This window comes from Apodemus sylvaticus, chromosome 6 (genome assembly GCF_947179515.1).
Source record: "Apodemus sylvaticus chromosome 6, mApoSyl1.1, whole genome shotgun sequence".
NCBI lineage: Eukaryota > Metazoa > Chordata > Mammalia > Rodentia > Muridae > Apodemus > Apodemus sylvaticus.
The window spans coordinates 52,213,494-52,240,456 of record NC_067477.1 but is presented as its reverse complement, the minus strand read 5'-3'; the positions used below and the strand labels follow the sequence as shown (position 1 = coordinate 52,240,456).

Below are 26,963 nucleotides of genomic sequence, written 5' to 3'. Positions count from 1 at the left end.
AGGCTAGATCTACAATCCTGAATAGAGGAGGGATAAAATACACTGTGTGAAATCAGGAAATACGCTTAGGCAGAAGCTCTGGAAACTGCCCCAGCTCGCGTACCTGTTCACGGGCCTTGGAGCTACAAAGAAACGCAAACTAGTTTTCATATGCAATGGTGACTTGAATGTAGGGCAGGCTGCTCCCTTTCTAACGGGCACATAATACACATGGCAGAAGCAGTTTGGACACTGGGTGCAGAGATGAGGTTTTTATACACACAGCTGTGCCCCAGCTGCTGCATATTTTCTACAAAGAATATTCCTTTGTTCTCTGGGGGAGTGAGAGTGCGGAGCCTGTAGCCACTTCACATGCACTTCCGCTCTGCTTTTTGTAAGAGAATAATGGTGTTCCATACCTGCCAACAGCTTTTTAATGTCAACTGTTGTCATTCCAGTGAAAGGCATGGGGGAGAGAAATAGGAAGCGAAATTGACATTGATAAGAAGCATGTTTCCTTCCATAGACTAATATCAACAAGGGCTCCATTGAGAACATTGCATACACAACAAGGGCAGGCCTGCCTTGTGCCTCCACTGACACTCCCCACTCGGAAAGAGTGGATTGCGTTGATGCAGAAGAAAAGGGGACGGGGTTGAGGTATAACATAAAAAACAAAAAACAAAAAAGAAAGAAACAAACAAACAAAAAAAACCCAAACCGACAGGCGTTTTTCTAAGAAATTGAAAACAGTTATAATGGAGTTAGAATGACGTTTGGAGAATTTTATTGACATGACAAAAGCCACCATTTATTTTGCAAAGGAAACTGAGCACAGCAGCCACACAGGCAGAGGTAACAATTACAGCAGGTATACTTGCCTAATTGAGAGTATGATGCAGATTGTGTCTCAAAATTGCAGCCTATAAAAAGAGACTACACATCAAGGCTATGAAGCGACAACCGGGTTGATAAAAATTATTTGCATTTGTTTAGAAAGCACCAACTGAATACAGTCCCCAGAGGCCTGATTCATGGGAAAAAAAGACAAAAACCCAAAACCAAAGCCCTTCTTATGTTCATATTCTTCGCTGGGTATAAATTGCTTTTGTGCTGTATCCAAACAAAAAGGTCATCTTTTTTACATATTGACAAAAGCTTTGTCCAGTTGACTGTAAATGCTGGGGCTTAAATTTTCATTATCTTCCTGGTTCAGCTTTGTATAGTAACACTTGCAAACTGAGGAGGTGGGCTCTCTTAAAGATGAGGACAAACGTGCCCAGTAGAAGTGGAAGGAATCACCAGGTAGGGACAAGTCTGCTCTGTGAAAACAGCTTACCAATGCGCCCTATGTTTGCTGGGGTGAGCCGAAGGCAGATGGTCCGCATATAAAGAAGAGTGCGACCCAGTGTGCCTAACAGATGCCTCACATTTAGCAGTGGCAAGACATGAGCATTATAAAAACAAAGGTATTTCTTTTCCCTCTTAGCTTATAGCTGTGCTACAGCACCTCTTCCCACGGGAAGAATGGGAGGAAGGCTAGTGTAGGGGTGGAATATGGGCTTAGAGCTAGACAGGAATCGCTTCTTGTGGGACTTTTTCTATTCTTGTCTTCCCAGTAACCCGGCTGCTCTACTGATGAGAAGCCGTGTCAAAGCAGAGGAAAGAGATTCAGACTTAAAATATCCTCAGGTGCGTGACCTACAGTTGCCAGTGGTACTGAGGTTGGTCTGGGAGATGTGAGTCTTTGGGGGAGAGAATCAGGTTGCTCTGTTTTGTTTCCAAATTTAGTATTGCCTTTTTAAGTTAATTTCTAATACAGTTGAAAGGACAAGGTGCTGACTTGATAGGATTTTACAAGAACTTAGAAGGCAACGTGCTAGCAAAGAGGACCGAGTAAACAGATTTAAATATCAGAAGCACCTTGCTTAGCTTTCTTTATTCTGGGATACATCCATTTTCTTCCAGCTCATGGCTGATTTTTGTTTAATTTCTGTGAACTATCTTTTTGATTCCTCCGTATGAGTAGGAACACAGTAAGTGTGGAATCGAAAGAATTTTAAAACCAAATTTCATATTCAGGTTTGGAAGTAAATTGTGGAATCTGAATAGGGCTTTCAAGATTTTTTTCAAATGAATCATGCCTTTTGGAGTCTTGTTTATAAAACAAACATTCTGAACTCTTTTCCCATTAATTCAAACACAGCATGGTACATTTAAGATTCAGTGAGATACAACTAGATAGAACATGGCTACTCAATACACCTGCCCACACCCAGACCCCACATTTCATTTCATTTCACTTTATTCTTGAGACAATGTACATTACAAAGACGGTCACAGTATTTTGATACATTAGAGACAAGCGAAGGGCTCTATAACAAAGCGTGTGGAAAAGCCAGTAGTGCACAGAAAAACAAGGAGAAACGTAAAACACAAGAAAACATGTCACTTTTTAAGGGAGCTTGAAGTCCCTGCATCCTTTTTTTTCCACTGTCATGCTGTGGCCTTCTTCATTCCGGGATGGGGATGAGCCAAAGGAATAAAATAAAACCCAAAAGAAACACTTGGAAACGTGAGATGTGCACCATGTGTGTCCGTGATTACAATATAGTCCTGAAGAGATCAAATGGGTGTGCGGTTTAGGAATTTGAAGATTCCGCTTGCTAGACAAAGCTCACTGCAAAGTAACAAAAGTCTAGCTTCCCAGGAATCAGCTATAAGCCCTGTTACATCTGGGTGAGCAACTTCCTGGGGCCACGTGTTTTGACTCTAGGATCGTTCGTTGGCCATAGGTATCACGACTGAACGGTTTCTAATTTAGCACCGGTGGTCCCTGTCCTTTTGCTAGGAAAGTGATCTGCTGTAAGCCTGCAGTTCTAGCAGTACATGCACTGCAGGCTTTTGCTTTCCCTGCTTTGTAGGATGTATTCTGCTATCTGGCATGTTTTTGCTTTTAGTTTTGTTTTTATTGGTAAAGATCTCTTGAGTCTATGTTTAATCAGACCACTCCAGGCTGGATGCGCTGATCCAGTCTCCCAGACACAACTGGTTTCCTGGATACAGACCATTACAAACCTCCACACTACCGCCACAGCCTCTGCTTAGCCAGTGCCTGGGCCGTGCTATGCTGTTGCATGTGATGAGGAGCAAACTTTCCATGGTGGTACCAGCTGATGCAAAGAGAACAGCTTCCCACATCCCATTCCAACACCCACCACACATGGACCACTGCTCTGGGATGGGTTGTTCCACCATACACACAAGAACGCCCGGAAGCTCCCTCAGCCAGATGCCCTTCACATTGGAAGCCACAGACACAGATGTGGGTCACCCCGTCACCACGCACACGGATGGTAAGAACAACACAGGCATTTCAGAGATGCCTCCAAGACACAGAGATGAAGAGAAAGATCTGGCAGCTCAGCTCACCCGGTGCATTGAGAGACTGTAAAGAAGAGTGCAAGCTCAGCTGGTGGGGTGAGGACCGGAAATCAAAGTAGGATCTCCCGGGGAAGCTGGGTTGTAGATTAAGGGTGGAGGAGAAAGGACTCATTCTACGGAGCGGCAATCTTTCCGAAGGCACTGGAAAGGGGAGGGTCTGTTCTTCTGAGTCTGTGTCTAAATGTAAGATCAATGCAAACCAGAGATCAGAAATCTGCTGGCTGCCCGTGCCAGGTTCCCAAAGACGACCTAAGCAAGCGGTCACACAAAGCTCATCCGGCCCGAAGCACCACCCACAGGTCTTAGCAAAACAGTATTTCTGAGGCCCAGTATTCCCAGAATACTGGGTTTGGACCCCAGACCAGACAACCATTCCAGCACCACTGGCAATCATTTCTTATTTTGCTATAACTTTTAGTAATAGAGAAGCATGCAGGAGGTTTTCTTTGTTAAGTGAACTATGTTGGGTGAGACTCATGGTCCCTTTTACCCACTGATGAGAAATTCAACATTTCTTTTTCCTCCAGCTATTCCTCAAGTTACTGTGCATTTACCATTCGTTTCTTAAAGGGTTTCTATTTAGGCAATGATAACTTTGAGAAACCACAGGATAGTTTTCTTTTTCTCTACCAGTACATGTCTCCCATTTCTAGATGGATGAGATTATTTTAATCCTAGTACACTTAAGACTTGATCTTTGAATAGAGGAAGAAATGCAGAGTGTCCTGGGAAGACAGGACTGACATGCCACTTGGAAATAAGACCTCTCTTTGTTTCTGAAATAGTCTCATCTCCTGTGAGCATTATTTAACTTACCCAAGTTCTCTAATAATGATCAGAATGTGGGCAGAGGGAAGGTGCACGGGTGTGAAGTGTCTCTCTTCAGAGGGCCTGCAGCCATGCCAGTCACTACTGTACTAAAGCGAGGGCTTGGTCACAGCTGGAGCCCCGTAAAGCCCTGTCAAGCTCAGGTTAATAGTGAAGGTTCAAGAAGCACCGATGCCAGTTCAGGCTCCAGACGCCCAAGGAAACATTTTCTCCTTGAAAAGGTAATTTTGTTTTGGTGACCAGTGGGTACTATTGGGATTTGTTTTGTCTTGTTAGCAGCTTGTCTTTGTGCATAACCCTTTCTGATCAAACACTGTGTAGGTTCAAGTCAGTGTGTGTGTATGTGTGTGTGTGTGGGGCATGTGTACATGTGTGCCTGTGTTTGAGAATGAGTGTGTGAGTGTGCATGTGTGTGTGTATGTGTGTGAGTGTGTGCACACATGTGTGGTATGTATGTGTGTGTGGGGGCATGTGTGCATGTATGTACATGTGTGCCTGTGTTTGAGAATGAGTGTGTCAGTATGTATGTTTGTGTGTGTGCATGTGTGTGTCCATGTGTATGTGTATCTAGAAATCTTATAAGAAAGGCTACTGCAAGTTTTAATACTGCAAGGAAGGCTTTTCATTTCTGAACTTACAATATTAATGTTAGCTTTTCAGGCTTTAGTCTTATCCCTGAGGGAAGATTTGATTTTTTCTATAAACCAAATATCAGAGAAAAGGGTATGAGGCTAAAGCTTTATATCCTGAATGATAATAATATATTGGTTCCTATTTAAACTTTATATAGTTTGGGTGATGTGGCTTGTATGGCCATTTCTTTGCTCAGATACAATAAACTTAATAATATCATTATTCTTCACATCTATTTACTTGTGTGTGTGTGTGTATGTGTGTGTAAACACATATATGGATTCTAGGGACTATCCTGACAGTTCTAGGGACTGAACTCAGATTGTTACAGTTGGTGGGAGGGCCCTATATCAGCTGAGATGTCTCATTGGCCCCCATATTATTTACTTAAAAGAAAGCTAACCTCATAGCTTAATGAAAAGACTTGAAATGTAACCACAGAGCCACCAGCAGACACAAGCTCTTTTGAGTTTGAGAAGACATTTGCCACTGTATATGTCAGGAAATGATTTTTAATTCACAAGAATTTGCTTAAGAAGGTCTCTTTCACCAGATGGGACAATCAACCCATTATATAGCAGATACACGGTGCCTTAAAAATTAAGGAAAGGTGATCTTTGGAATATATTGAATCTCCAAATAGTGATCTAAACACCCGTAGAAAGATGTGCTCTATATCCATAATTTAAGGATCAGATCAAAACTATCATGAGGAACACTCACCCGTTTTATTTTTAGGTGAGACTAAGTATAGCCATGAACATTCCTGGGGTTAATAACTGGGCGATAAGACAGGGTTTTACCCCTAATTTTATGTGGGTTGATTGATTGCCTATCCATAATAATATATTGTTATATATTTCTTTTAGTCTTGAACTTGCCGTCTACCCAGATAAAGAGGTCTACCAACCCTTCCATCTCTGTGTTTGACCTTTCATGCCCAACCAGATGGGCTCTTACCCCATTTTTCCCCAAGCAAAATGAAGCAAAAAAAAAAAAAAAAAAAAAAAACCATACAAAATCAAACCTACCTTGCTATGAGAACTTTCCAAACAAATTAGAGGAGGAAGAAAAGATAATTTCTACCCAATTCCAGTCAGACTAACAGGCGATCCTCCCTCCAGTGCTCTCCCTCTTATGGGCACTCCTGTGTTTGGTCAGTTGTCTACAGGCATTTAGACTGTTTATAATGATTTTACACTGTAGTAGTCTTGGTGGTTAGATACTTAGAAACATCTAGGAGGAACCATGAAGGTTCCTATGAAGTCCCCTGGAGGACAAATCTCTAGTCAGCACCTTGTATTTGGAGTTATTGATTTTATGCCATGGATATAACTCACTTTGGGTTCCTCTCACTGGGTACTAGCCAGGGCCAAATGAAAGAGACCACTAGTCCTGCAAGGATTTGATGTCAGTCATCAAACCCCATTAAATCATTCCAGCTCTGAGCTAAACAGATATTTATAACCACTTTTTAACATATGGATTGTCTTTCTGGTCATGCTCCTCTGGACAAGTTCATGTTGAGATTGAGAACAGTATTATCATCTCCTGGTTTAGCCAAAGCATCTTTAATGCACATCGAATACACATACAACTACCTGAGTGTGTTTTCCGTGTTGTACTGTGGGATGCGGGGAGAAAGCACAGCCAGTTTCCTCACCCTCTCTTTCAGGCACAACTATTGATCTCAGTAGCCGTCAGAGAAGGCTCCTTGGCTGTTAACTATTGCCAAGACAAGGAAGAACGAGGCTTTTAGTTGTGTTTTCTGGAATACCGGATAGGAAGCTAACATTTGTGGTAATAATCACCATTTTTATCTGACAACCACTAGAGAAAGACAGGGGCATCCTAGGACATTGCTACTGTCTCAGCATGGGCATCTGTTGTCCTGCCTGACTGGACTTTACTGAGTAAGAGCAGTTTAGTGGGAAAGATGGACAGAGCACTGTCCACAGGGCTGAAGGTGGAGACTGCACTCACTTGGGGAGAGGCAGTGTGCTCACATGTTTATGTGTGTGCATGTACACAGGCCAGAGGGCAACTACAGATGTTCCTCAGCCCCTATCCACCTTATGTTTTGAAACAAGGTCTCTCAATGACTCGGAGTTTCCTGCCCATCAGGCTACTCTAGCCAGCCTGAGACAGTTCCCCTTGTCTTCTCTCTCTCCTCAGTGCTGGAATTTCAGGCACTGTCACCCAGCTTTGTTTTTCTTCTTTAAACTTGGGTTCAGGATCGAGTCAGGTACTTCCAGGGTAAGCACCTTACTAACTGAGTCATCCCCTCAGCCCCACCCACTCATATTGGTAAGTCCAGGATGAGAACTGCATTCCAACGCAAATGTGTCCCTTCACACTGTCCATCAGCTCTGTCAGGACTGATGGCTTCCTGTCCTTCCCTGGGCTTCTTTCCCTTCCTACTGGGTTCTGGGATGGTGACTCAGCTAATGGCAGGGGCTCTGCTCTAAGGAAGCAATCAAGATTTACCAAAACAAAGATCTACTGGGGACCACTTATGGTCTTCGCTGACTTCTGGGATCAAGAAGAAAATATCCAAGTTGTATGCCCTATTTATATTTTTCTCTTTTATTTTTTCACTATTCGACATGTACTGAATAATTATCATGTTCTGGATAATGCTTTAGAATTTAGTAGTTGAGTAACATGAAGCTGGCAGGGGAACTGACTATAAAAAATGTGTCAATTATTATTAATAAGTATTATACTTTTGGGTGTGGTATTTCTTTTATTCTAATATGAACAGAGTATTAAAGATTTCTTAATGTTTGAAAACTTAAAAATTAAGTATTAGAAGATGTAGAATAATTTGTATGTGAAAATTATTCCATCTTTAAAAAGTGTTTGTTTGTATACCATGTGTGAAAATACCCACAGAGGCTAAAACACGGAATTTGGATCCCATGAAACGAGTTCCAGGTCGTTGTGAGCAGCCTAAAATGGGTTCTCAGAATGGAACTGGGGTCCTCTGCCAGGGCAACAAGTGCTCTTAAGCACTGGCTGTCTCTCCAGCCTGATGAATTGCAAGCTTTAATGTGCTATTTTGGGGACTCAAAGGGAACAAGTGAAGCTTCTTATGCAATGCTGCTCACTAATTCATCTTCCTCTGTGTCCCGGGGAAGCCCTGGGTGTCTTCCTGTCTGGCAGGCACAGCTTTGAAGCTGAGCAGCCATTGGGGCATAGTCTAAGGAGGAGAAATGCGTTTTCAGAGTACAGCAAACAAGAGATACCACAGGGAGCTGCTGCAGGAGCATGACAGTGATGAGCTCTGCTGCAGCGCCAGCCAGCTGTGAGATGCTCTGCTCTCCTTGGGAAGACTTAAAAAAACAAAAAAAAAACAAAAAACAAAAAACAAAAAAAAAAAACAAGGAGGAGCATGGAGAAGGAGGGGTTTTCCCCAACGACCAAGCAGGAATGTGAAGTCACAATTATGTCCAGCAGGTGTGTAATTTATAACAAAAGGTGGCATCTCAAGCTTCTTAAGAGTGGCGGTAATTGCTGTCGAGGGGTAAGAAACAAGCCTGTTTTGAAAACCCCTTTAAAAAGAATCCTGGCATCCTGAGGATGGCTGTGTACTGCCTTGCCCAATCTTCCATTCTAATTTAGAAGAACGTCATAGAATTATTTGTAAGCAACTCTCATCAGGAGACCTGATAGTTCTTACACTTTAATTAGATACACACAATCCCAAAGGACAGAAGAGCACATTTCTCTAGATCAACATAGAGGCCTGTAGATCCAACTCAGTCTCATGAAAAATTTTAGGAAACTTCTTGAGATGCCACATGTCAAAATTAAAGGGATAAAATATTTGTTTCTTCTGGGCTCTGAAATGTATCCCTATCTTTCTCTCTTTTTATGTGTAAAATTTATCCAAATTTGGTCAAATACAATTTACCTACCTTGAGGATTTTGTCCTAGGAATGAATGTTCTAATTAAGTTACTTTTTGGAAAGGCTGGGATGTTCTGAGCCAGGCAAAACAAAGTAGAGGCATGGAAAAAAAACATATCCACAGGATACTTGTTTTTCCATATATGATAGTTTCCCAAAGATTTAATTTAGTGCAGAGTATTTAGTATTATAGACATAACGTTTAGACCCACCAAGACCTTGCAGGAGGCACGTGGGACTGGCCTCCGACCTGCATTCCGTATACAGTAACAGTGCTTCCGGCCAGACTGACGATAAAGACACTGAAGCACTAATTGAAGGAACTTCAGAGTTCTGTGGCTTTACGTATAAGAGAACTGAAGCCCAGAAAGGCAGGAATACCTCTAAGTCTCATGCTCAGCCGTGGCAGGACTGGAGGCAGAGTGGCAAGTTCCTAGCGGATAAAATGGAGAATGACAAAGCTGGGTTTTGTATTCTTTTGCTTTGTTTTGTTTTTGATTTTGCTTTTTTGATGTCTTAGAAGTGTACAGAAAGGCAAAGCCCATGCCATGGGTCATAGGGTGTATTCTAATGACATAAGAGGGCATCTGGGACTAAGGGGACAATTCAGCACCAACCATAGACCCTGTACCGTATTGAGGATGAACCTTTTATTCTCTAAATAGGGTTGGTCACTGGATGGCAGTGGTGAGGAACTGAAAGGCAAATGTTTCACTATCCCCTGGGGTGCTGGCCACAAGAGTAGGTGACTGTGATGTCCCTTGACACACTGTTCACCTGAGGGGTCTCTTCCTTACAACTTTAATGGGATGGGGGAAAATCTCAGTATACTAGGGTTTTAAAAAGAAGTCCTTAGGCTCATCTACATTATATTCACAAAGGGATTCTAGACATGGGTACCTGAGGCCATTTTCTGTTCAGATGGATGGAGGCAGATTCAATATTTCAGGGTGGTTTCCTTTGCTGTGTGGGAGGAGAAGCTACTACCATGGAAAGGACAGCATGAGGCAGAACGTCTGCTCAGGCACACTCTGGGAGGAAGGCTACTGTGGGCATTCCACCCGGGATTCTTCAGAATCTTTTCCTTGGTGCCCAGGGCCCACACTTTGTGGAAGTGCTGGATAGACTGTACAGCCTTGGGTAAAATGAGGCTCTCTCACATCCCTCATTTCTTTCTCTCTGCTTGCCTTTCGGAGATGAGATCTAGAGGGCTGGGAAGCTTCTATTAATCAATAGTTTTGTGATGGTTTCAGTCTACATTGGCTTCAAGGCCCAGACCTCATGTGCAGAAGCTTTAGAGGATCTCATTGATCCTTGACATTCTTTCCCTTTGCCAGTCAGTGACTGTCACCTCCTGCCTAGAATATCCCTAGCAACACCCGGGGAGAAGGGCCTCCTTAGGCCGGGGCTCTTAACCTGTAGGTTGTGACCCCTTTGCAGGCTTCAACAAACGTTTCACAGGGGTGGTGAGTCAGACTTCCTGCCTATCAGATATACAGTAGCAAAATTACAGTTATGAAGTGGTAACAAAATAATGTTGTGGTTGTGGTCACCACAACATGAAGTATTAAAGGGTAAGGGAGGTGGAGAGCCACTGCTTTAGGCTAAGTACTCGCCTGGGATGGGGGATGGGGGTGGGGGATGGGGGTGGGGATGGGGGATGGGGGATGGGGGATGTGCAGAGATGCCTGGCTGCAGGGTTTAGATATGCTGGAAATGAAGCCACTTCTACATCTTCTTAAAGCAAAGAGGCTATATTCTTTTCAACAAGAGTCATCTTTGACTCTGGAAACATCAGCATCCTGTTTCTGGCTAGGGGAGCAGACAAGGCAACATTATAAGCAGCTTCACATTGCAAGGATGCGGTCACACACCAGGCGGACTCAGGGTAGACGTTTTTCTCTTTCCCAGGCAAAGGCAAACTTCATCACCATAGTGTGCTGTGCCACTGTGTCTGAAAGAGCTGGGCCTGAAGTGTTACTTCACTTCTCAGAGCTGAGCTGCCCTAAATGGGGTAGGACAACTGCTTCCGCATATGCGCAGTAGCTGGGCCTGAAGTGTTACTTCACTTCTCAGAGCTAAGCTGCCCTAAATGGGGTAGGACAACTGCTTCCGCATATGCGCAGTAGCTGGATTAGTGGTCCACCCAAAAGTACCCACATTCGAATCCCTGATGGGTTACCCTTCAGAGGGAAAAGGACTTTGCAGCTATTCTGTTAAGATTCTTGATATGTGGAGACTATCTTGGGCTGCCCACGTGGGACCACAGTTATCACAAGGGATCTTATGTAAGGAAGGCAGAGTCGGAAGGAGGCTAGAAGATGCTGTGCTGCTAGATCTTAAGATAGAGGAAAATGCCTTGAGCCAAGAAAGCCAGGTGGGTGCTGGAAGCTAGAAATTACAAGAAAATAGATCCTTTTCTAGACTGTCCTAAAGGAACCCAGTTCTGCTGATGCCTCATTCTTAGCCCAGTAGGATTCTGATCTCAAGAAGTGTAAGGAGATCATGTGTGCTGTTTTACACAATTAATTTTATGGCCACTTGTTACAACAGTAGAAGACTAATAATATATTAGGTGCATGAGGTCTGTTGCCTCAGCAAAGCAAGCTCTGTGTGTGTATGTGCATGCTCACTCGCGCACACTCGCCGGATCTAGACATCAGTGACAGGCACAGAGATGCAGTGTACACTGCAGTCTAACTGCCATGGGGGTGGGTAGTTTTTTTTTTTTTTTTAAATATATGAATTTATAGTAAAATGCACCAAATGTGTGTGCATGTAGTGTACATGTATGTACAAGCATGTAGAGGTGAGCATGTTGTTTACATTTTCAGACAAGATTTCTTAATGAACCCGGATCATTAATGGGCTTAGCTGGCTGGCCAGCGAGTCCGAGAGACCCTCATGTTTGCCTTCCTGTGTCAGGCTTACAGGCATGTGCCACTTTGTGCTGTTCTTTATGTGGGTGCTGGGAACCTGGTCCAGGTCTTTATGCTTGTTCAATGCATGGCTTACCAGCTAAGCCACCTCCCAGCCCCATAATAAATAGTTTTTATATGATTTCTCTATTATATTTCACTATCCACAAAGTATTGTCATTCTTCATGGAGAGTTTTCGATGGACAATGAGGGAGGTTCTCAGCAGCTTGGCATAAAATGAAGTAAAGTCTAAGGTGAAGGTTTCTGGTGGGTTTGTTTGTACTTACTTCGTGGTGTGATTCTACAAAGCCTTCTGGAATATGCTCGACATCCACTGGGGGATTTGGGGAACCTGCTGACTTTTAAATGCTTTAGATGGAACTCTTTCCAAAATGCACTACATATTTTTTAAAAATTTCATAGAAGGCACTCTGGATCTGTGGGGGCGTGCCTTTTTTCCCCTCTTCTGGTTAGCTTCCTCCTTGCTCAATGCCCTCAATACAGCTTCAACTTCTGTAACAACAATTTCCCATCTCCTTTTCTCATGTATATATATTTATATACATATATACATATATATATGATTTCATGTAGCGCTCACTTAACTCTCCTTGTGGCCAAAGAAGATCCTTTCTCCTATCCCTTGATTCTTCTGCCTTCCCACCTAGAAGGTGTGGGCTACCATGCCTGGCTCCTAGCCTTTTCTCTAATGTGGCTTCTAGGGGTCATAGCAATGAGTCAATGCGTCCATGCAGACTGGGCTCGTAGGAACCAATGAGCCTGGACTTTGTATCTTTTCCCCATGCTAACCACAGATGGCATTCTAGACTAAAGGGCAGACAGCTTAAAGAGGAGCAGTGCCACACACAGATCTCAGCAAGCTGCCAGGGAGTGTGCAAAGGAGCAGTGAGGCCCCCAGAGTAAAGGAGAGTGCGGTACTTCATGTTATCCCTGTGAATATGGGGTTAAGTTGGTTTCTGGCATGACCGAGATTCTCGGCTGGTTGGAGCTTTGGAATGATCAAGTTTCCTGTTGCTGTCAAAGTATATTTCAGAGGTTTTTGCCTCATGTAAAACAGTTCAGTCTGCTTGGATTTCTCTCCCACTACATCTTTTCTAGGAAGTCCTCTCCCACTTCCTTAGATCTTGTACCCCCCCCCCCCCATGCAATGTGTTGTAGCTTATTTCATGTGGCTATTAGGCATGGAATAATCATGGTAGTGATTCTATGAACACATATGGCCAAATTCTTTTAGAAGCATTTTTATTTTTTAGAAGTGACTATCTATTATTTTAAATTAAACCTTAAGATAGAAGAATTAGGGTGATACACTAATCAGTAATGATCCACATGCTCCAGGTATACAGTCTATCTGGAAAGCAATTTGGAAACACAGGTCAAGGGCCGCAAAAAAAACGCCCAGAATTAGTTCTATGCCCACGAACCTGTCCAGATGAACCTTCTGCAGAGACTAGAGATAAAGAGGAGGCTTTGTGTAGAGGTCTTAATCCTATACTTTGCTCAAGGGTCAGCACCACCTCCTCTGGAAGACTGCCAGGCATGAACACTGAAGAGTTCCCCAGCCTTGGGAGGCTCAGCAGAGCAGAGTCCCAGGAAACCCTTCCTTACAGCGAGCTCACAGCTCCAGGGTTATCACCTGCGCTACACCTCAGTCTGCTACACCTCAGTCTCTCCAGATTATGACAGACAAGCAGGCTCAGGCAGGCAGAGGGAAATCACAGGAAAATAAACAGGAAGTTCCTCATCAGTTCTCAGCCTTGCCTGAGTACTTTTGGTCAGGGTACAGTCTGTCACACAGAATGAGCCTCAGAACAGGGTGTGTTAAGAAGGCCTCGTTACATAATAGCTTCAGGACTCTTTGCAGATGGCTTCAAAGGCAGTGCTTAGTCAGGAGAGCTTTTTGATGAGTTAATTAAAAAACAACAGCAAACATAAACAACCAAGTGTACGAGCCTTCTTGTAACATGTCATTAAAATACTTCACAAATTTTGTCTTTTATTTATTTACTTATTGAATTACTTGCATATGCTGTGGGAGAGCCACTCACATGCCTGTGTGGACAGAGGGCAACTTTCCCAAGCTGGTTCTTTCCTAGGTATGGGTCCTGAAGATTGAACTCAGGTACTCAGACAGAAGGCAAGCCCCTCCCCCTGCTGGGCTACCCTGTCTCAGCCATTTCATTAACATTCATAGTTGCTTTTGTTTATATTTCTTCAGGAGAGTTTGGTTGGGATCTGGGTCTGGTCTCATTCATGTCTATCCTGGACACATCCCCAGAACCCTGCATTTGGTGGAGTAACCTAACCTGAACCTATGTAATACTGCATTTTCTATTGGCTTCAATTATTGTGTATTTGGACCAATCTTCTCATGTATGTGTTGTCTTTCCTTTGTAGCTATGCATCTGTTTCTTTAAGACCCATCTCCCTTACTAGCCTGTAAGCTCCACCCAGCAATGGAACAGGGGCTCTACACTTCCTACCCACTGTGTATCACTGTACCCACTTATTAAATGCTCTCTGATAGACAGACAGAAATGATCAGAATTCACAACAATGCACACATTTGACCCCCCCCCTCCCCCTGTGTAATGTCACCTGTGGGTTTTGTGACACAGTATTAGTGACAAGTGACTTAAACACATACTTCATGTATGCCATTAGCTTGAACTTGCTGTCATGTATGAAATGTGCCCTTCTGAGATACAGACCTGTTATTCTGAAGTTTGGAAAGATGTTGATCGTTGCTAAGGAGAATGTGAAAGACAAAACAAGAGCTAGAACAAACCACCCACCCAGCCCAGCAAAACAACAATGAGAAACCCCAAAGTGAGCTTTCCAGAAACTGTAGAAATAACAGGAGAAAGAGTAAATGCAACAGACTTCTCAGTGACTTTTAGGAAACCGAAAAGGATATAATGAGACAGGCTTTCTCCATTATAACAGATTGATCAAGTCTTTGAACTGACAATTTGCTACGTGTCCCCTCACTTCCTAAATCTTGTGTCACTACTTAAATGAGGGAGAACAAATAGAACAAACCAAAGTGTGGAGAAAGAATGTGTGTGAACTTTATTTCATCATGAGTGAATCACTTCTGGGCAGTAACAGACAACACTGATATATCTACATGATGGTTAGGGGGACTCATAGTCACATACATATCTTATATATATATATATATGCACATAATATAATATGCTATATAAAATTCATGGAGGAATGGATGTCTACAAGACAGTTTCTTTGTTCGCAGAGAACGTGGTCCATTAGTTTCATTTAGAAAATGACCCCCAGTTCTGTAACTGTGGTACCAGGGGTCGCAGGTCCACATCCTGTAACTACTAATAGACAGCGGTATCTTGTGAACATTGAAAAGAGACTAAGAAATGTCACCTTCCTGTGGGGTGAAAGGACAGACAGAAGCGCTCAGGTCGTTAGTAGCTGATTTGAGCGTGGTAATCTGCATTCTATAATCTAGTTCGAAGAGAAACAGTTTCTGTGTGGTTCTGGCGACAGATATCAGTGCCACTGCCACAGCCTCCCCTGCCCTGCTTCGGATCACTTCCCGGCTCATCAAACCACCTCCAGCACACTGGGGCAGTGTGGCCAGCACCATCTGGGCCTTCTGCGGTGCTTTTAGAAAGAACTCTTGGAGGCCCTTAGCATTAAAATGGTTATTTCAGGAAATGTGGTGACAGCTCTCAAGCTGGTAGGTCATCCCAGAAGGAAGGTACGAAAATGTTAAGTCTGGGGAAAGAGCTAGAGGTCGTGCCACTGTGGTCTCTGTGGGTACAGGTCATGTGAGTGTCTCATCCTTAACAAACCTCATCCTTGAATTGCTTCGCTTAGACTTAAGACCACTCCCCGCAAAGCACTGCGTCCCGCTGTGGGTCTTTCGCCCTTGCTGTGGGATTCAGAGTTGTGCTTGTTTTGAACCATGTGAAGCATGTTTGGGGTGAATGACACATGCTGAGGTTTGTGGAAAGGTAGGAGAAGCCGCCACAGTTCTTTTAACTAACGTCTTGAATTTGAACAAAGACGACATCAGAGATTAGCTGTGGCGGATGCCAGTGGGGTAGGAGATGATTTAATCCACGAGTAAAACAACACCCAAAAGTCTCAAAATGCTTTGGCACCAGCCACACATACCCTTCATAGGTTTTGTCTCATGGGCTCCCGCTGCTTGTAAAATAAAAAAACATTAATGCTTCAGAGGTTATCCCAGGCCATTGGATGCAAACCTTCTTCTAGACAGATTGTCTCCAATGACCAGAATATTTATCGTACAGCCAAGAACCATATATCCTCTAGAGAGACAATGTCGTACAGCGGCACTAGACAGCCTAACCACCCCTGGAGGGACTGGCAAAGACCCACATGACGAGGTAAAGCAGAGTTGCTGGTCTCTTCCTGTTTGGTGCCCACAGGAAGTCTCAGTCCCGGTGCTGAAGGCCTGGGCTTTGGGTAGGAAAGGAAGCAGTCCGAGCTGGTTAAGCCAGAAGTGGTCAACAGGCTCTAGCACCCCACACCCACCGGACACATGTTCACGTCACACAGATCTACAGTGGAAAGACTCTAAATTCCAGCCCCGTTGGGGCAAGCAGGAGCTACAAAAACACGGAGACTCATTTGGGCAAAAGTGGCCACTGTGTGGCTTGGTGGAGAAGGGGAGCCTGCTCTAGAGCCTACGAACCTCCATCTCAGACACCGGGGGCACATTCAGGCTTGCACGGTCAGCTTCTTCCACTGTAGCTTAGAGTGTTAGCAAAGGAAGCCACTGGAGCTGCTGATGTGGGGTCTCTGTTTTGCTCACATCCACATCTCACGGGCCTTCTAAAGGCAGGAGAGGGACACAGTGGCTCTGGGGCCGGAGCAGTGCAAGTCATGGAAAAACTTGAGGGATGTGGTACTGACGGGGTTACCTCCAGGCTGCCAGCCACGTTAGACGCCGCGTAGTTCCCGCTCTGAGGGATACTGCTGAAGGGCCTTACCCTCAGACGTCTGGAGGACCAGTGTCTTGCTGTAGGGGCTGACTCCTGTTTTGTTGAAGGCCTTAACTCGAGCATTGTATGTGCTATTGAAGTGAAGACCGTCCACTGTGCACATTGTTTCTTTGCCAACATACACTTCCTGTCAACAGAAAACAAGACACCATTAAAGGTGAGTCGTCTCGTGAGGAACATGGTGGGAGTGATGTTCAGTGGTTAGGTGGCAGACGCCATGCAGGAAGAGCTACAGTGGGCAAGTTGCGCTCCCCGAAGAGATGGTTCACAGCCTTGCTCTACTGGGATACTGTTTACTGAAATGTCCAGGCGCCTCTGGTGAATAGCATCTGTGGGCCATGTAACCATACCTGGTTACATTTTTTCCTTTCCTTTATTAGTAAGATACTGAGCAGTGGTCTGACCTTGTAAGGGAGCGACCCCAGCACAAGCTTTAATAAAATCAAAAATATTTCCAGATTTTTAAAATGTCCTCAGAGGAGACTGACAAGTGGGTGTGTAGCATTCTCAAAGACCAGTTGCTTTAAAAGAGTATCTTTTGACTCAGAACTAGGGACCATTCTTTCTACTGCCTCTGTCAGCTGAGCAGTGAATTCCTCAAAGGTTCCTCTGATTTCTTTACATATTAGCAGGCTCTTTGCTATTTGTGTCTCCCGATAGGCAGGTGCCTCTATGCTTCCGGGACTGCAGCTGCTACTTTCATTAGAACTTTCTTAGTCAACATTAGCTGAGCTGCTGTTCAGAGTCATTACCCTGCACCCACAAACACCACAAACTGTACCGCAAACAGTTAACATATGTTAACTCTTTCTTTCATCTCTTTTTCCTCTAGCCATCTTAGACAACTATGAGCCAAGGTCTCATATATAACCAGCCATAGGAAAAATAATTACCGTCACCTAGGCAGGCTTTAGCCATTTGAAAGCAATCCTGAGGACTCATACTTTAATTGGCAGGGATTCCCACACGGGGTCTGTATTTCCTTCATCATTCTTTATAATCACCAGGGAATCAAGTTAGGAGCACAGCTTTGATATCCAGACTTGAATCTATGAGTTATTGGGCTGCTTAATCTATCGCTTAGAGCCTCAGTCACCTAATCTCTAAATCAGGGATGTTAATACCTACTTTTCAAGATGGGCATGAGGGCAATCTAACTTTATATATGTAGTTATTATAGTTTAAAAGGTCTCAGTAGCTTAATCGTGATCAGCAGCTAGGATTTAAAAAGCCATGATTGGGAGTGTGTGGCTAAGGTTATTGCTTATAGAGAATGCAACACCTTTATCCAACTGTGTGGCTTGTAAAACACATTTTTTGAAAAACATAAAAACAAGAGGTTAGTCTGTATGCTGTGTTTCCAACTGACACAAGGATTATACTCAAAGCCGGCCGTTGGCATAGACGTTCGCACCACGGTATGGTGGGAAGGGGGAGGAAGGCAGAATGACATTTTAAAGGCTTAAAATAAAGTCTCCCATAATGCACTTTCCACGCAGACTGGGGACTTGCTTTCCCCCTCAGCCCCACACTTAGCAAAGGTAAGGCTGATGTAATGGGTGGGAACATCTACATTGAAAACACAGCGCTAAAGAGGCAGCTTTCTGCTGTGGTCCTGGACCAGCAGCAGTTAGGAAAACCTGCATACGACACGATTGCATTCAGAGATTCTGGACATTGGTGCACGTGAATTACTTAATGAATCGTATTACAATACAGTTTTTGTTCCCGTAGGTCCCTGAGGTCAAAGCATCAAAGTGGAAAATTCTCCACAGGTAGAAATCTGGGCCTGACTATCAGAAAAGATGTGGAGATGAAGAGACAGACAGGGAAGTGCTCAGCACGGTGGTAGGCAGGCAGCAGAACAACGGGAGCCCTTGGAAGGGAAGGAGCCTGAGATGATTTCCAGACATGGTGACGATGGTGCAGCTGTTCCAGGGAATGGGGAAAACAAGGAGAAAAGAAAAAAAAAACAGTAATAAAAAAAAAAAGGCCAAGAACACGAAACAAGAGCTGAAGGGGCAAAAGTGGAAGACACTGACCAGACTGACACACACACACACACACACACACACACACACACACATACACACACACACACATGCACTCACATGCACACACGCAAAAGCACAAAGGCATGCAGACAGACATGCAACCCACAAGACTCTTATTTTTGGACAGGAAGAAATTTGATTTTCCATGCCAGTCCGCACACATGTAAAGAAGGGAGGGACTCGATCAAGGGAGAGCATCTTGAGGAGAATGTAGAAGACACCTCCTGTTGAAGGTATGTATATCTAAAGAGCAGAAAACCAGTCAGGAGGTGGTGTCTTTGTAGTCTTTGCTCTTTGAAGCTAGTGGACCCTTGGCTAGTGACTGGAAGAAAATCTCATCTTCTGGGGCTGGTGGTGTGTTTTGCATAGGTTCTCCTCGTTAGCAGTGCTGACGTGGGCTTTGGTCCCCAGAAAGCTGCTCCTTTGGGTGGTCCCAGCACAGGAGCTTTCTAGGACTGAGAGCTCAGACTGGGTGGGTAGGTGGAAGTTAAGCTGAGAGAGAGAGAAAGAGAGAGAGAGAGAGAGAGAGAGAGAGAGAGAGAGAGAGAGAGAGGAAGAAAGCTCTCTTTGTGTGTGTGTGTGTGTGTGTGTGTGATAGTTATTTTGGTTGTCAACTTGACTACATCTGGAATTAACCAAAACCTCAAAATGGCTGGGCACATCTTTGAGGGATCTTTTTGCTTAATTAAATTATTTGAAGTGGGAAGGTCCACCTCTAGTCTGGGCCATCTATTCTGCTGGAAGCTGACAGATGGACATGGAAGAAGGAAGCCTCTCTCTTTGCCTGTCCACACATTAGTAAGCTCATTCCTTCCCTGGCATTACCACCTACTAATTCAGGCTTCTAGCATATAATGGAGACGAGCAGAGACATCCAGCCTCATGGATTGAATTACTACTGGATTCTTAGACTTCCTGTTCATAGTCAGCCATTGTTGGATTAGCTGTAACACACACACACACACACACACACACACACACACTCATACACATTTCTGTAAGTTCTGTCCCTCTAAAGAACCCTGACTGATACAGTATGCTTGGGACAAAAGCAGACACACAGTCGGGTAGCCACATAGAGATTTGCCCACAGAATAATATGGGCAAAATAGCTATGTCTTGTCAAGAGGCAGCTGCCTCATATCCAGGGGGCACCAAGACTTCCCAATGTGACTAACACTTCCTTGCTTTGTGGAAGTAATGCTTTTTGGACACCAGTTTTGTCTGACAAAAGGCTCATGAAAAAAAGAAAGGAAGGAAGGAAGGAAGGAAGGAAGGAAGGAAGGAAGAAAGAAAGAAAGAAAGAAAGAAAGAAAGAAAGAAAGAAATTAAACTGGATAAAGATTTATTAGAAAAACTCACTACAAGGATGTTGTAATGGGGTTTGCCAAGTAAGGAAAGTGTCAGTCGAAGACGTTAGAATCTATCATTGTAGACACAAGGCTCAGGCATACTTAACGGCATTATTAGCAGTGAATCAAGATGGAGCTGCAAGCTAATGCTGCAGACTTGTCACTGATACTGCACCATGCTGACTTTACAGACTATCTAGTGGAGTCTAAGCAGCAGAGTGCCACACATGCTGTTGTCTTTGTCCCCCTCACTGGCACATAAGGACCCACAGGCTCAGAGAGACAATACATATAGGCTGTCACACAGCTACACTGTCTTTCTGAGAGAGTAGGATGATTTGAGAGACTCTACCCATCTTTGATGATATGAGACAAGAAATCCCTGCAGAGCAGCCCACCTCCAGGAGAGATGGGAAAACCAAGTCGGGACTGCACAGTGGGTCCTCGGAGGGAGCCCCCGGCATTGCTTCATAACGGGTAGGTTACCTACTTACCCGGAACTGACCACCGCTGCCATCATCCAGCTCCAGAATGTAGCCATCGGCGGCCACAGTGGACAGAGGGGGCTGTTTCCAGGACAGCGTAGCACTGTTGTTGTGGGTGCAACACTCCTCCAGTTGTAGTATGGGGGTTGCTGGGACTGGAGAGGAAGCTAAACAGAAATTAGCACAACTCTAGCTTCTGTTGAGTTACAAGGGTTTCACTATCTTATAAGGACAAGCTTCCCTCTCATAAGCAAGTAGTCTCAACACACACACACACACACACACACACACACACACACACACACCCTGCCCATCCAACAATCTACCCATCCATTCAAGTTCTTCCAGATCTTGTGCCCATCAACAGGAGCTGCAGCTGTGGATTTTGAAATTTGGTATCAAGTGACACAAGCCATGTAAGACTGGAAACTTCTGAAGCATGTGACATTGTATTCTCACAGTGGCTGTACCTTGGGACAGTGAGAGGTCAAGTCCATCTGTTTTTCAGGTATGGAACAATTTAGCCCAGGGACACAGGAGCAGATCTGAGTGTGACAGGAGGCTTGGTGGTGTTTTCAAGTCTTGTGAGAAATAACTAGCAACTCATTATAACTTAGACTATTTAAAACCATAGAGTAGGGAATCTTCAGACACATGGACATAAAAATTCTAGTTGACAACCTCTGTTCCCAACATAGTAACTCAATATACGTAGCTGAGAGAACTGTTTTTAGCAAATATTTTTAAAATTATTTGGGTATTTTTTATTTTATTTTATGTGTGTGAGTGTTTTGCTTGCATGTATATGTGTGCACCCCTTGCATGTCTGGTGCCTGTGCAGGTCAGAGGAAGGTGTCCAGGTATCCTGGAACTAGAGATACAGACAATAGTGAGCTACTGCATAGATTCTGGAAACAGAACTCAAGACCTCTGCCAGAGCAGCAAGTGCTTTTAATCACGGAGCCATCTCTCTAGTCTCTTGTCAATATTAAAAAATACAAAACCCAAACTGAAACAACAAAAGGCACCAGAACATGCGCTAAGGCTCCATACTTTAATTACAGCAGAGAGCACACTGGAATTCAAGTTTAGGGACATTTAGGTGATGCACAGATGTTAATTATGGGACATGCGGTATGCTGCACCTACATGGGACTTGGTGTGTCATGCACTGAGTTAAATGTATTCCTGTCAGCCATTCCAACCAGGATGTGTTGATTTCACAGCAGTTCAGGAAACAGGGTCTATGGTGGGTGACCTAGAAGACACAAGCAGCTACAACGTCCATGATGTGAAAGTGAGAGAGACTACCTTAGGCTTAGGAAAGACTTCCAATGAAACCGGACTCGAGCTGTTAAATCAAGCATTCAATAAAACAAATAAGGGAATAACTAACTGAAGGTGACCATTTCAGAACAGGAAGTCCTGCTTCAAGTTTCAGTGGTGTAGGGCAGAGTCTTCTAAGAGACCAGTGGCTTCTGCAGCCACTGGTTACCCAGAGCATCTGAATTTGGAGGAAAGTTAGAAACGAAAACAAAAGAACCCTCTTGCTTTGTTTCATAACAAATTCTAGGACTGCATGGCAAAGGGGACAGAAGACATAACTTTAAAAGGCTGTATAAGTACCACGCAGAGAAAGGCATTACTTGGGTATTACTACTGAGGTCTAGCTTGAAGTCTATTTGTATGCGAAGCTTTTGTTATTAAAACTATGTTTCCTTTATAAATGGAGTACATATTTTATATTTATGGTGGAATTTAGCAAAACAGTTGACATAGAGACTTGGGTGAATCTTCCTGGGATATTTATTCTGTTGGGTGTATCCTGAACCCATTCCTTGAACTGTCTGTCTCATCAGCTCCATATCAACCTTTCATTTTAATTCGTTCATGCCGAGAGCAAGTGTACACTTCATCAATTACAAAATCAAAGAATAAGACCATGAAATGATTTCAACTTGAATCATACAAACGCCTGCAATGGCTGAGAAGAAACACAAATATCCCTGTTAGACAAAGACATAATTGAAAGATTAAGTGAAATGCATGATACATGGAATTAAAACACAGCAGCTTTATTTTGAGTCTCCAAGAGGTAGACTGTAAAAAGAAACAAATAAGTTATGGGGGAAAAAAAACCTGTCTCTAATGCCCAGGTCTTGATTTTGTCTCATATTCAGACAGTAGGAAAATGAGCAAAGTGGGTGGGGTTGGGCTACACAGAGACAGTGGCATGTCTAGATTGGGACTTGTTGCTTGTCTAAATCTGTTTCTCCACATGCTAAGAAGTAGTTTTTCTTTTTCCATATTTATCTATTCCTTATTTACCACAGATGCTGCTGTATATAGAAAGCAAGTATGTCAAAGTTACAGCTTTATTAGCTAAGGGATGGGTTGACATTTATAAAAATAGATTTTTTATGGTGGGAGTTTAGTTATCCTATTTTGTTTTATTAGATATGAAATGGGTAGTCTATAAGAAATGGAAAGTATTTTCAATCAAATTCTGTAATTTATGGATTGGCTGTGGATATAGCACAGCAGTTTCTGGGATGATGTTGAAGAATGCTTTATTTTATTGAGATGTTTATGTCTGGGGCTTCCCTGACGCTGTTGGTCTTTGTATCTTGTGTTCATTCTAAGACATCTTTGGTTTTCCCTTTATAACGGGTTTCTCCTTATCTGATCACAATTGCAGTACTTAATATTCTCTTGGCCTATAAACACAAGCTACAAACTGAAAGTTCTTGTGCTGTGACTTGTGCTTCTGTGGCGAGTCTGGTGGAGGTATGGCTTGGGGCTATGTTCTACAATGGCGCTTTCTACCGATGTCTTCAAATTTCATCCTTTGGAGGCTGCTCTCTCCTTATTTAACTTTTCCTCCAACTCCTCGGGTCATGAACACTGGCAAGTCTCCAGAATTCCTCTGTGGAACAAGCTGGAATGTGGGGAGGGAGGAAGGAAGCTGACCCCTCACCCCCACACAGACCACAAGCCTTAAGGGGTGGTTATCAACACTCAGGTGTTGGTTAGATGCTCACAGGCACTCACCTATGGTATCTTTTCATCGCCACTTTCTTCTTGTCTCTGTTTCATAGACAAAGAAGCTGAAACCCAGAGAGGTTTCATGGCTAACAAGAGGCGGGATTGGGGTCTGAAGCCTAGCAGGATGGTTCTGAGGCAGCGGACTTGGCACACGCAGCTGGGGCTCAGGATTTCTGAACTAGGGCAAAGTCTTCACACCTCATTCAAGTTTGACTTTGGATGGCAAAGGTCCCTCCCGAGCATTACTGTAGTCATTGTTGCTCCCACTCAGAGCTACCATGGCAGGAGTGCCATCTTACAGCCTCCCCTTCTCCAAAGGTTTACCTGTCGACCGACCATCCATTCGTCTCTACAGTGCCCAAACAATACAAATAGCATTTAAGCTTAAGAGCAGACGTTCTCAGCCTGTGGGTTGTGACCCCTTTGAGATTATATATCAGATATTCTGCGTTATAATTCATAACAGTGGCAAAATAACAGGTATGAAGTAACAACAAAATAATTTTATGGTTGGGGTCACCACAACATGAGAAACTGTATTACAGTATCACAGCATTAGGAAAGCTGAGAACCACTGGTCTAGAGGGAATGCAGGGCCTTTCTAGAAAGTTATCACTGGTCCACTGGGAAGGATGGAAATCATACATGTTCTGAGGACATTCATTTCAGCCCCCAAACCTCTGCATGTGAGCAGATTGCATGTTCATATGGTGTTCACCTGTCCCTGCCAGCCGTCTCCTGCAGCTCTTTCCTTGCATTACAGAGGAGAGTCAGCTCAGATCACTCTGTCCTTGCCTGGGACCTTGGAGTGTATCAAGAGATGTTGCATTAAAGAGGAGTTAATGAAGGTTAATAGATCCCCAGGGGAGGAGAGGCACTTAAAGGAATGAACAATTATTCGGTCTTTGAGAGGTGGGTGTAGCTTTAGGTCACAGCTTTGTCTTGGTACGCATTTAACATGCAGGCATTTGATTTAAGCAACTTGACTTAAATGCTCTCTGTGCTCATCTAATCCTAGGGTAATGCTCTTCAAAGAAAGTGGATGCTCAAAACCTATTCTTGCCCCATATGGCAAAACCCCGGGGGCAGACTACAAAAAGACTCAAAACTCTCTTCCCATGAACCCAGGAAGGAGTTAACATTACCAACTGAGAATTCAGAAAACTATTCCTAAAATGATCCCTAATAAAAGTGGCAGATGAAATGTGGTAGGTCATTTTATACAATGAAAGGAAAGGAGCTCAAACATCACTCAACAGTGGTTTGGAAAGGAGGTGTGGCTTTCCCCTTAAGGTACAACCAGAAGCATGCCGGATCATTCCAGCATCTGGAGAATCATAAAGTCCAGCGTTCTCTAGATAGAGATCACCTGCTGAGGGTGGGGGACCTGAAAAGAGACATGCAGCTAAGCCCTTAGCGGTTGAGGCATTGACCCCAGAGGGTGCAAGTGTGATGGGCAGCGGCTGCCTGGGCAGAAGCCCACGGACACTCACAGCAGACTATCTTCCTCCACAGCAACAAAGAAATCTCAAAACCAGAAGGATGCGAACATTTTTCTGTCAAGAAACAGGCAGATATTTTCTGCATAAAAAAATTACATGTATACCTGAAGATACTTAAATTTTTTTTTTATTTTACAATTTCTACTGTGTCCATGTAACATCATTAGAAAAACCTATCTTCTGACATTGTTATTTCATAGTGGTCAGATTACATTAACACGACAAATGCTATTTAATTTGCATCTTTTGCACTTGGACTTAGAATGCAGTTTGGGGGGAATATTTTTTACTGACAAGTTGTGAAAGGGTATCTCATCAAGTGGACTGAGGATTCCTTTAGAAAATGACCAAGCTAACAATAGACGAGGAACAGCTGTCCGTGTGCTAACAAATATCCCAAAGGCTGGGGAGAGGGTCAACTGCAGCCAGTCAACTGCTATTCCAGCACAACCCTTGGCTTTTTGTGGTATCTGACAGGTAAAAATTATTGAGACTGAATGGAGCAGGCTGCCACTGAATTGATTAAGTTTAATGAACACAAAGCAAGGCACATAAATTAACAAGGCAGGGAGAAAATAATCAAAATCAAATTAAGACAAAGGAAATTTACTCTCACACCAAATGGTCTTTCCTTTTAATGCCACCAAGGATTGTTCTGGATCTTCTGTGTGCCAGGTCAGTTGCTGGACTTAGGGTGCCCTGCACTTCAGCCCTAGTGTGGATGGCATTCTCCGCTGTGTATACAGATTGTGCAGTTCACACATACAGCTTTCCCCAACTCCTACCTCTGTGTGAGCAGCTAAGTGAGCACAAGTCTGCTCTTGGATATGTGGTCTGTGATGTCAGCTCTCTCAGACCTCAGTATTCATACCAGCTGAAGGAGCCGCTGGCTCTAGCTTCGTCCTGCCTCCTGGCCTGCACTCCACAGGGGGCAGGTGGAGGGACCAGACTCAGCAGGGCAGCGGACATGGGAGCAGACTGCTCTGCCAGCCCACCAAAGCATTTCAAAGGCACGAGGCTTCTGTGTTCTAATTCCCTCTTCCTCCTGCCCTAGGATCATCAAGGTGGACTGGGGTTTCTCCTCTTCCACCCAAAGCCTTTCACTGCTTTTTTATGTTGATGTATTTCCTCCTCCACAATACTTGAGACATAACTTTTAATGGTTTATTTTGTTGAAAGGATAGGAGATAGGCTGTCTGGGAGGAATTAAGCTGTATTCTTGCAAGGAATGGTTTAGTGACTATGCCATGTAGGTATCAGAGAAAGACTTTTAAACAACAATAAAAGATTGTGCAACACACACACACACACACACACACTCTTAAATGTATAAAAGGAAATTGGCTATTTCTCAAAGAAGCTACACTGGAAGGTGCTAGTTTTGTGGAACAAATTGGAAATGACACTAGTGTGACCTGAAACTACATCCTGGAGTGGACCCATGCCCCACCACTTGTGGTAACAGCTTCCTGTACCCCAGTGTCCTCAGCTGACTTCTAGGGCTGTGAGAATGGAGGCGACAACAAAAGTACCACACTTTGGATAATGGACGGTTTGGTTAATATTCCATAAGTGCTCCTATTTTTTGTTGCTACAACATGACATTTTAATTTACAGCTTACACATCACTTTAGACTTTGGTTAAGGCAGTATTTCAAAGCAATGCCTATCAACTAAAAACCAAGGAAACTTGAGCCAGCAAGAGCAAAAGGTCATGAAAAGACACAAGAGTGCTTAACACATACATGACCTCACCCATGCACTGTCAGCCCTAATGGTATTAA

General features: G+C 43.7%; 1 protein-coding gene across 3 annotated transcripts in view; it reads right to left on the bottom strand.

The window, feature by feature from the left end:
* Positions 1 to 26,963, bottom strand: part of Trim9 (tripartite motif containing 9) — a 109,372-nt gene that overhangs the window by 7,063 nt on the left and 75,346 nt on the right. Inside the window, exons 6-8 of one of the 3 annotated variants that reach the window (XM_052185714.1) lie at positions 20,642 to 20,799; positions 16,730 to 16,868; positions 15,063 to 16,196 (exon numbers count right to left, since the gene is read on the bottom strand). In XM_052185714.1, the coding sequence (XP_052041674.1) occupies positions 15,955 to 16,196; positions 16,730 to 16,868; positions 20,642 to 20,799 (539 nt within the window). In that variant the 3' untranslated portion in view covers positions 15,063 to 15,954. Of the gene's footprint in view, positions 1 to 15,062; positions 16,197 to 16,729; positions 16,869 to 20,641; positions 20,800 to 26,963 lie in introns of those variants that run through there. The other 2 variants (XM_052185713.1, XM_052185711.1) reach the window with 2 other exon arrangements.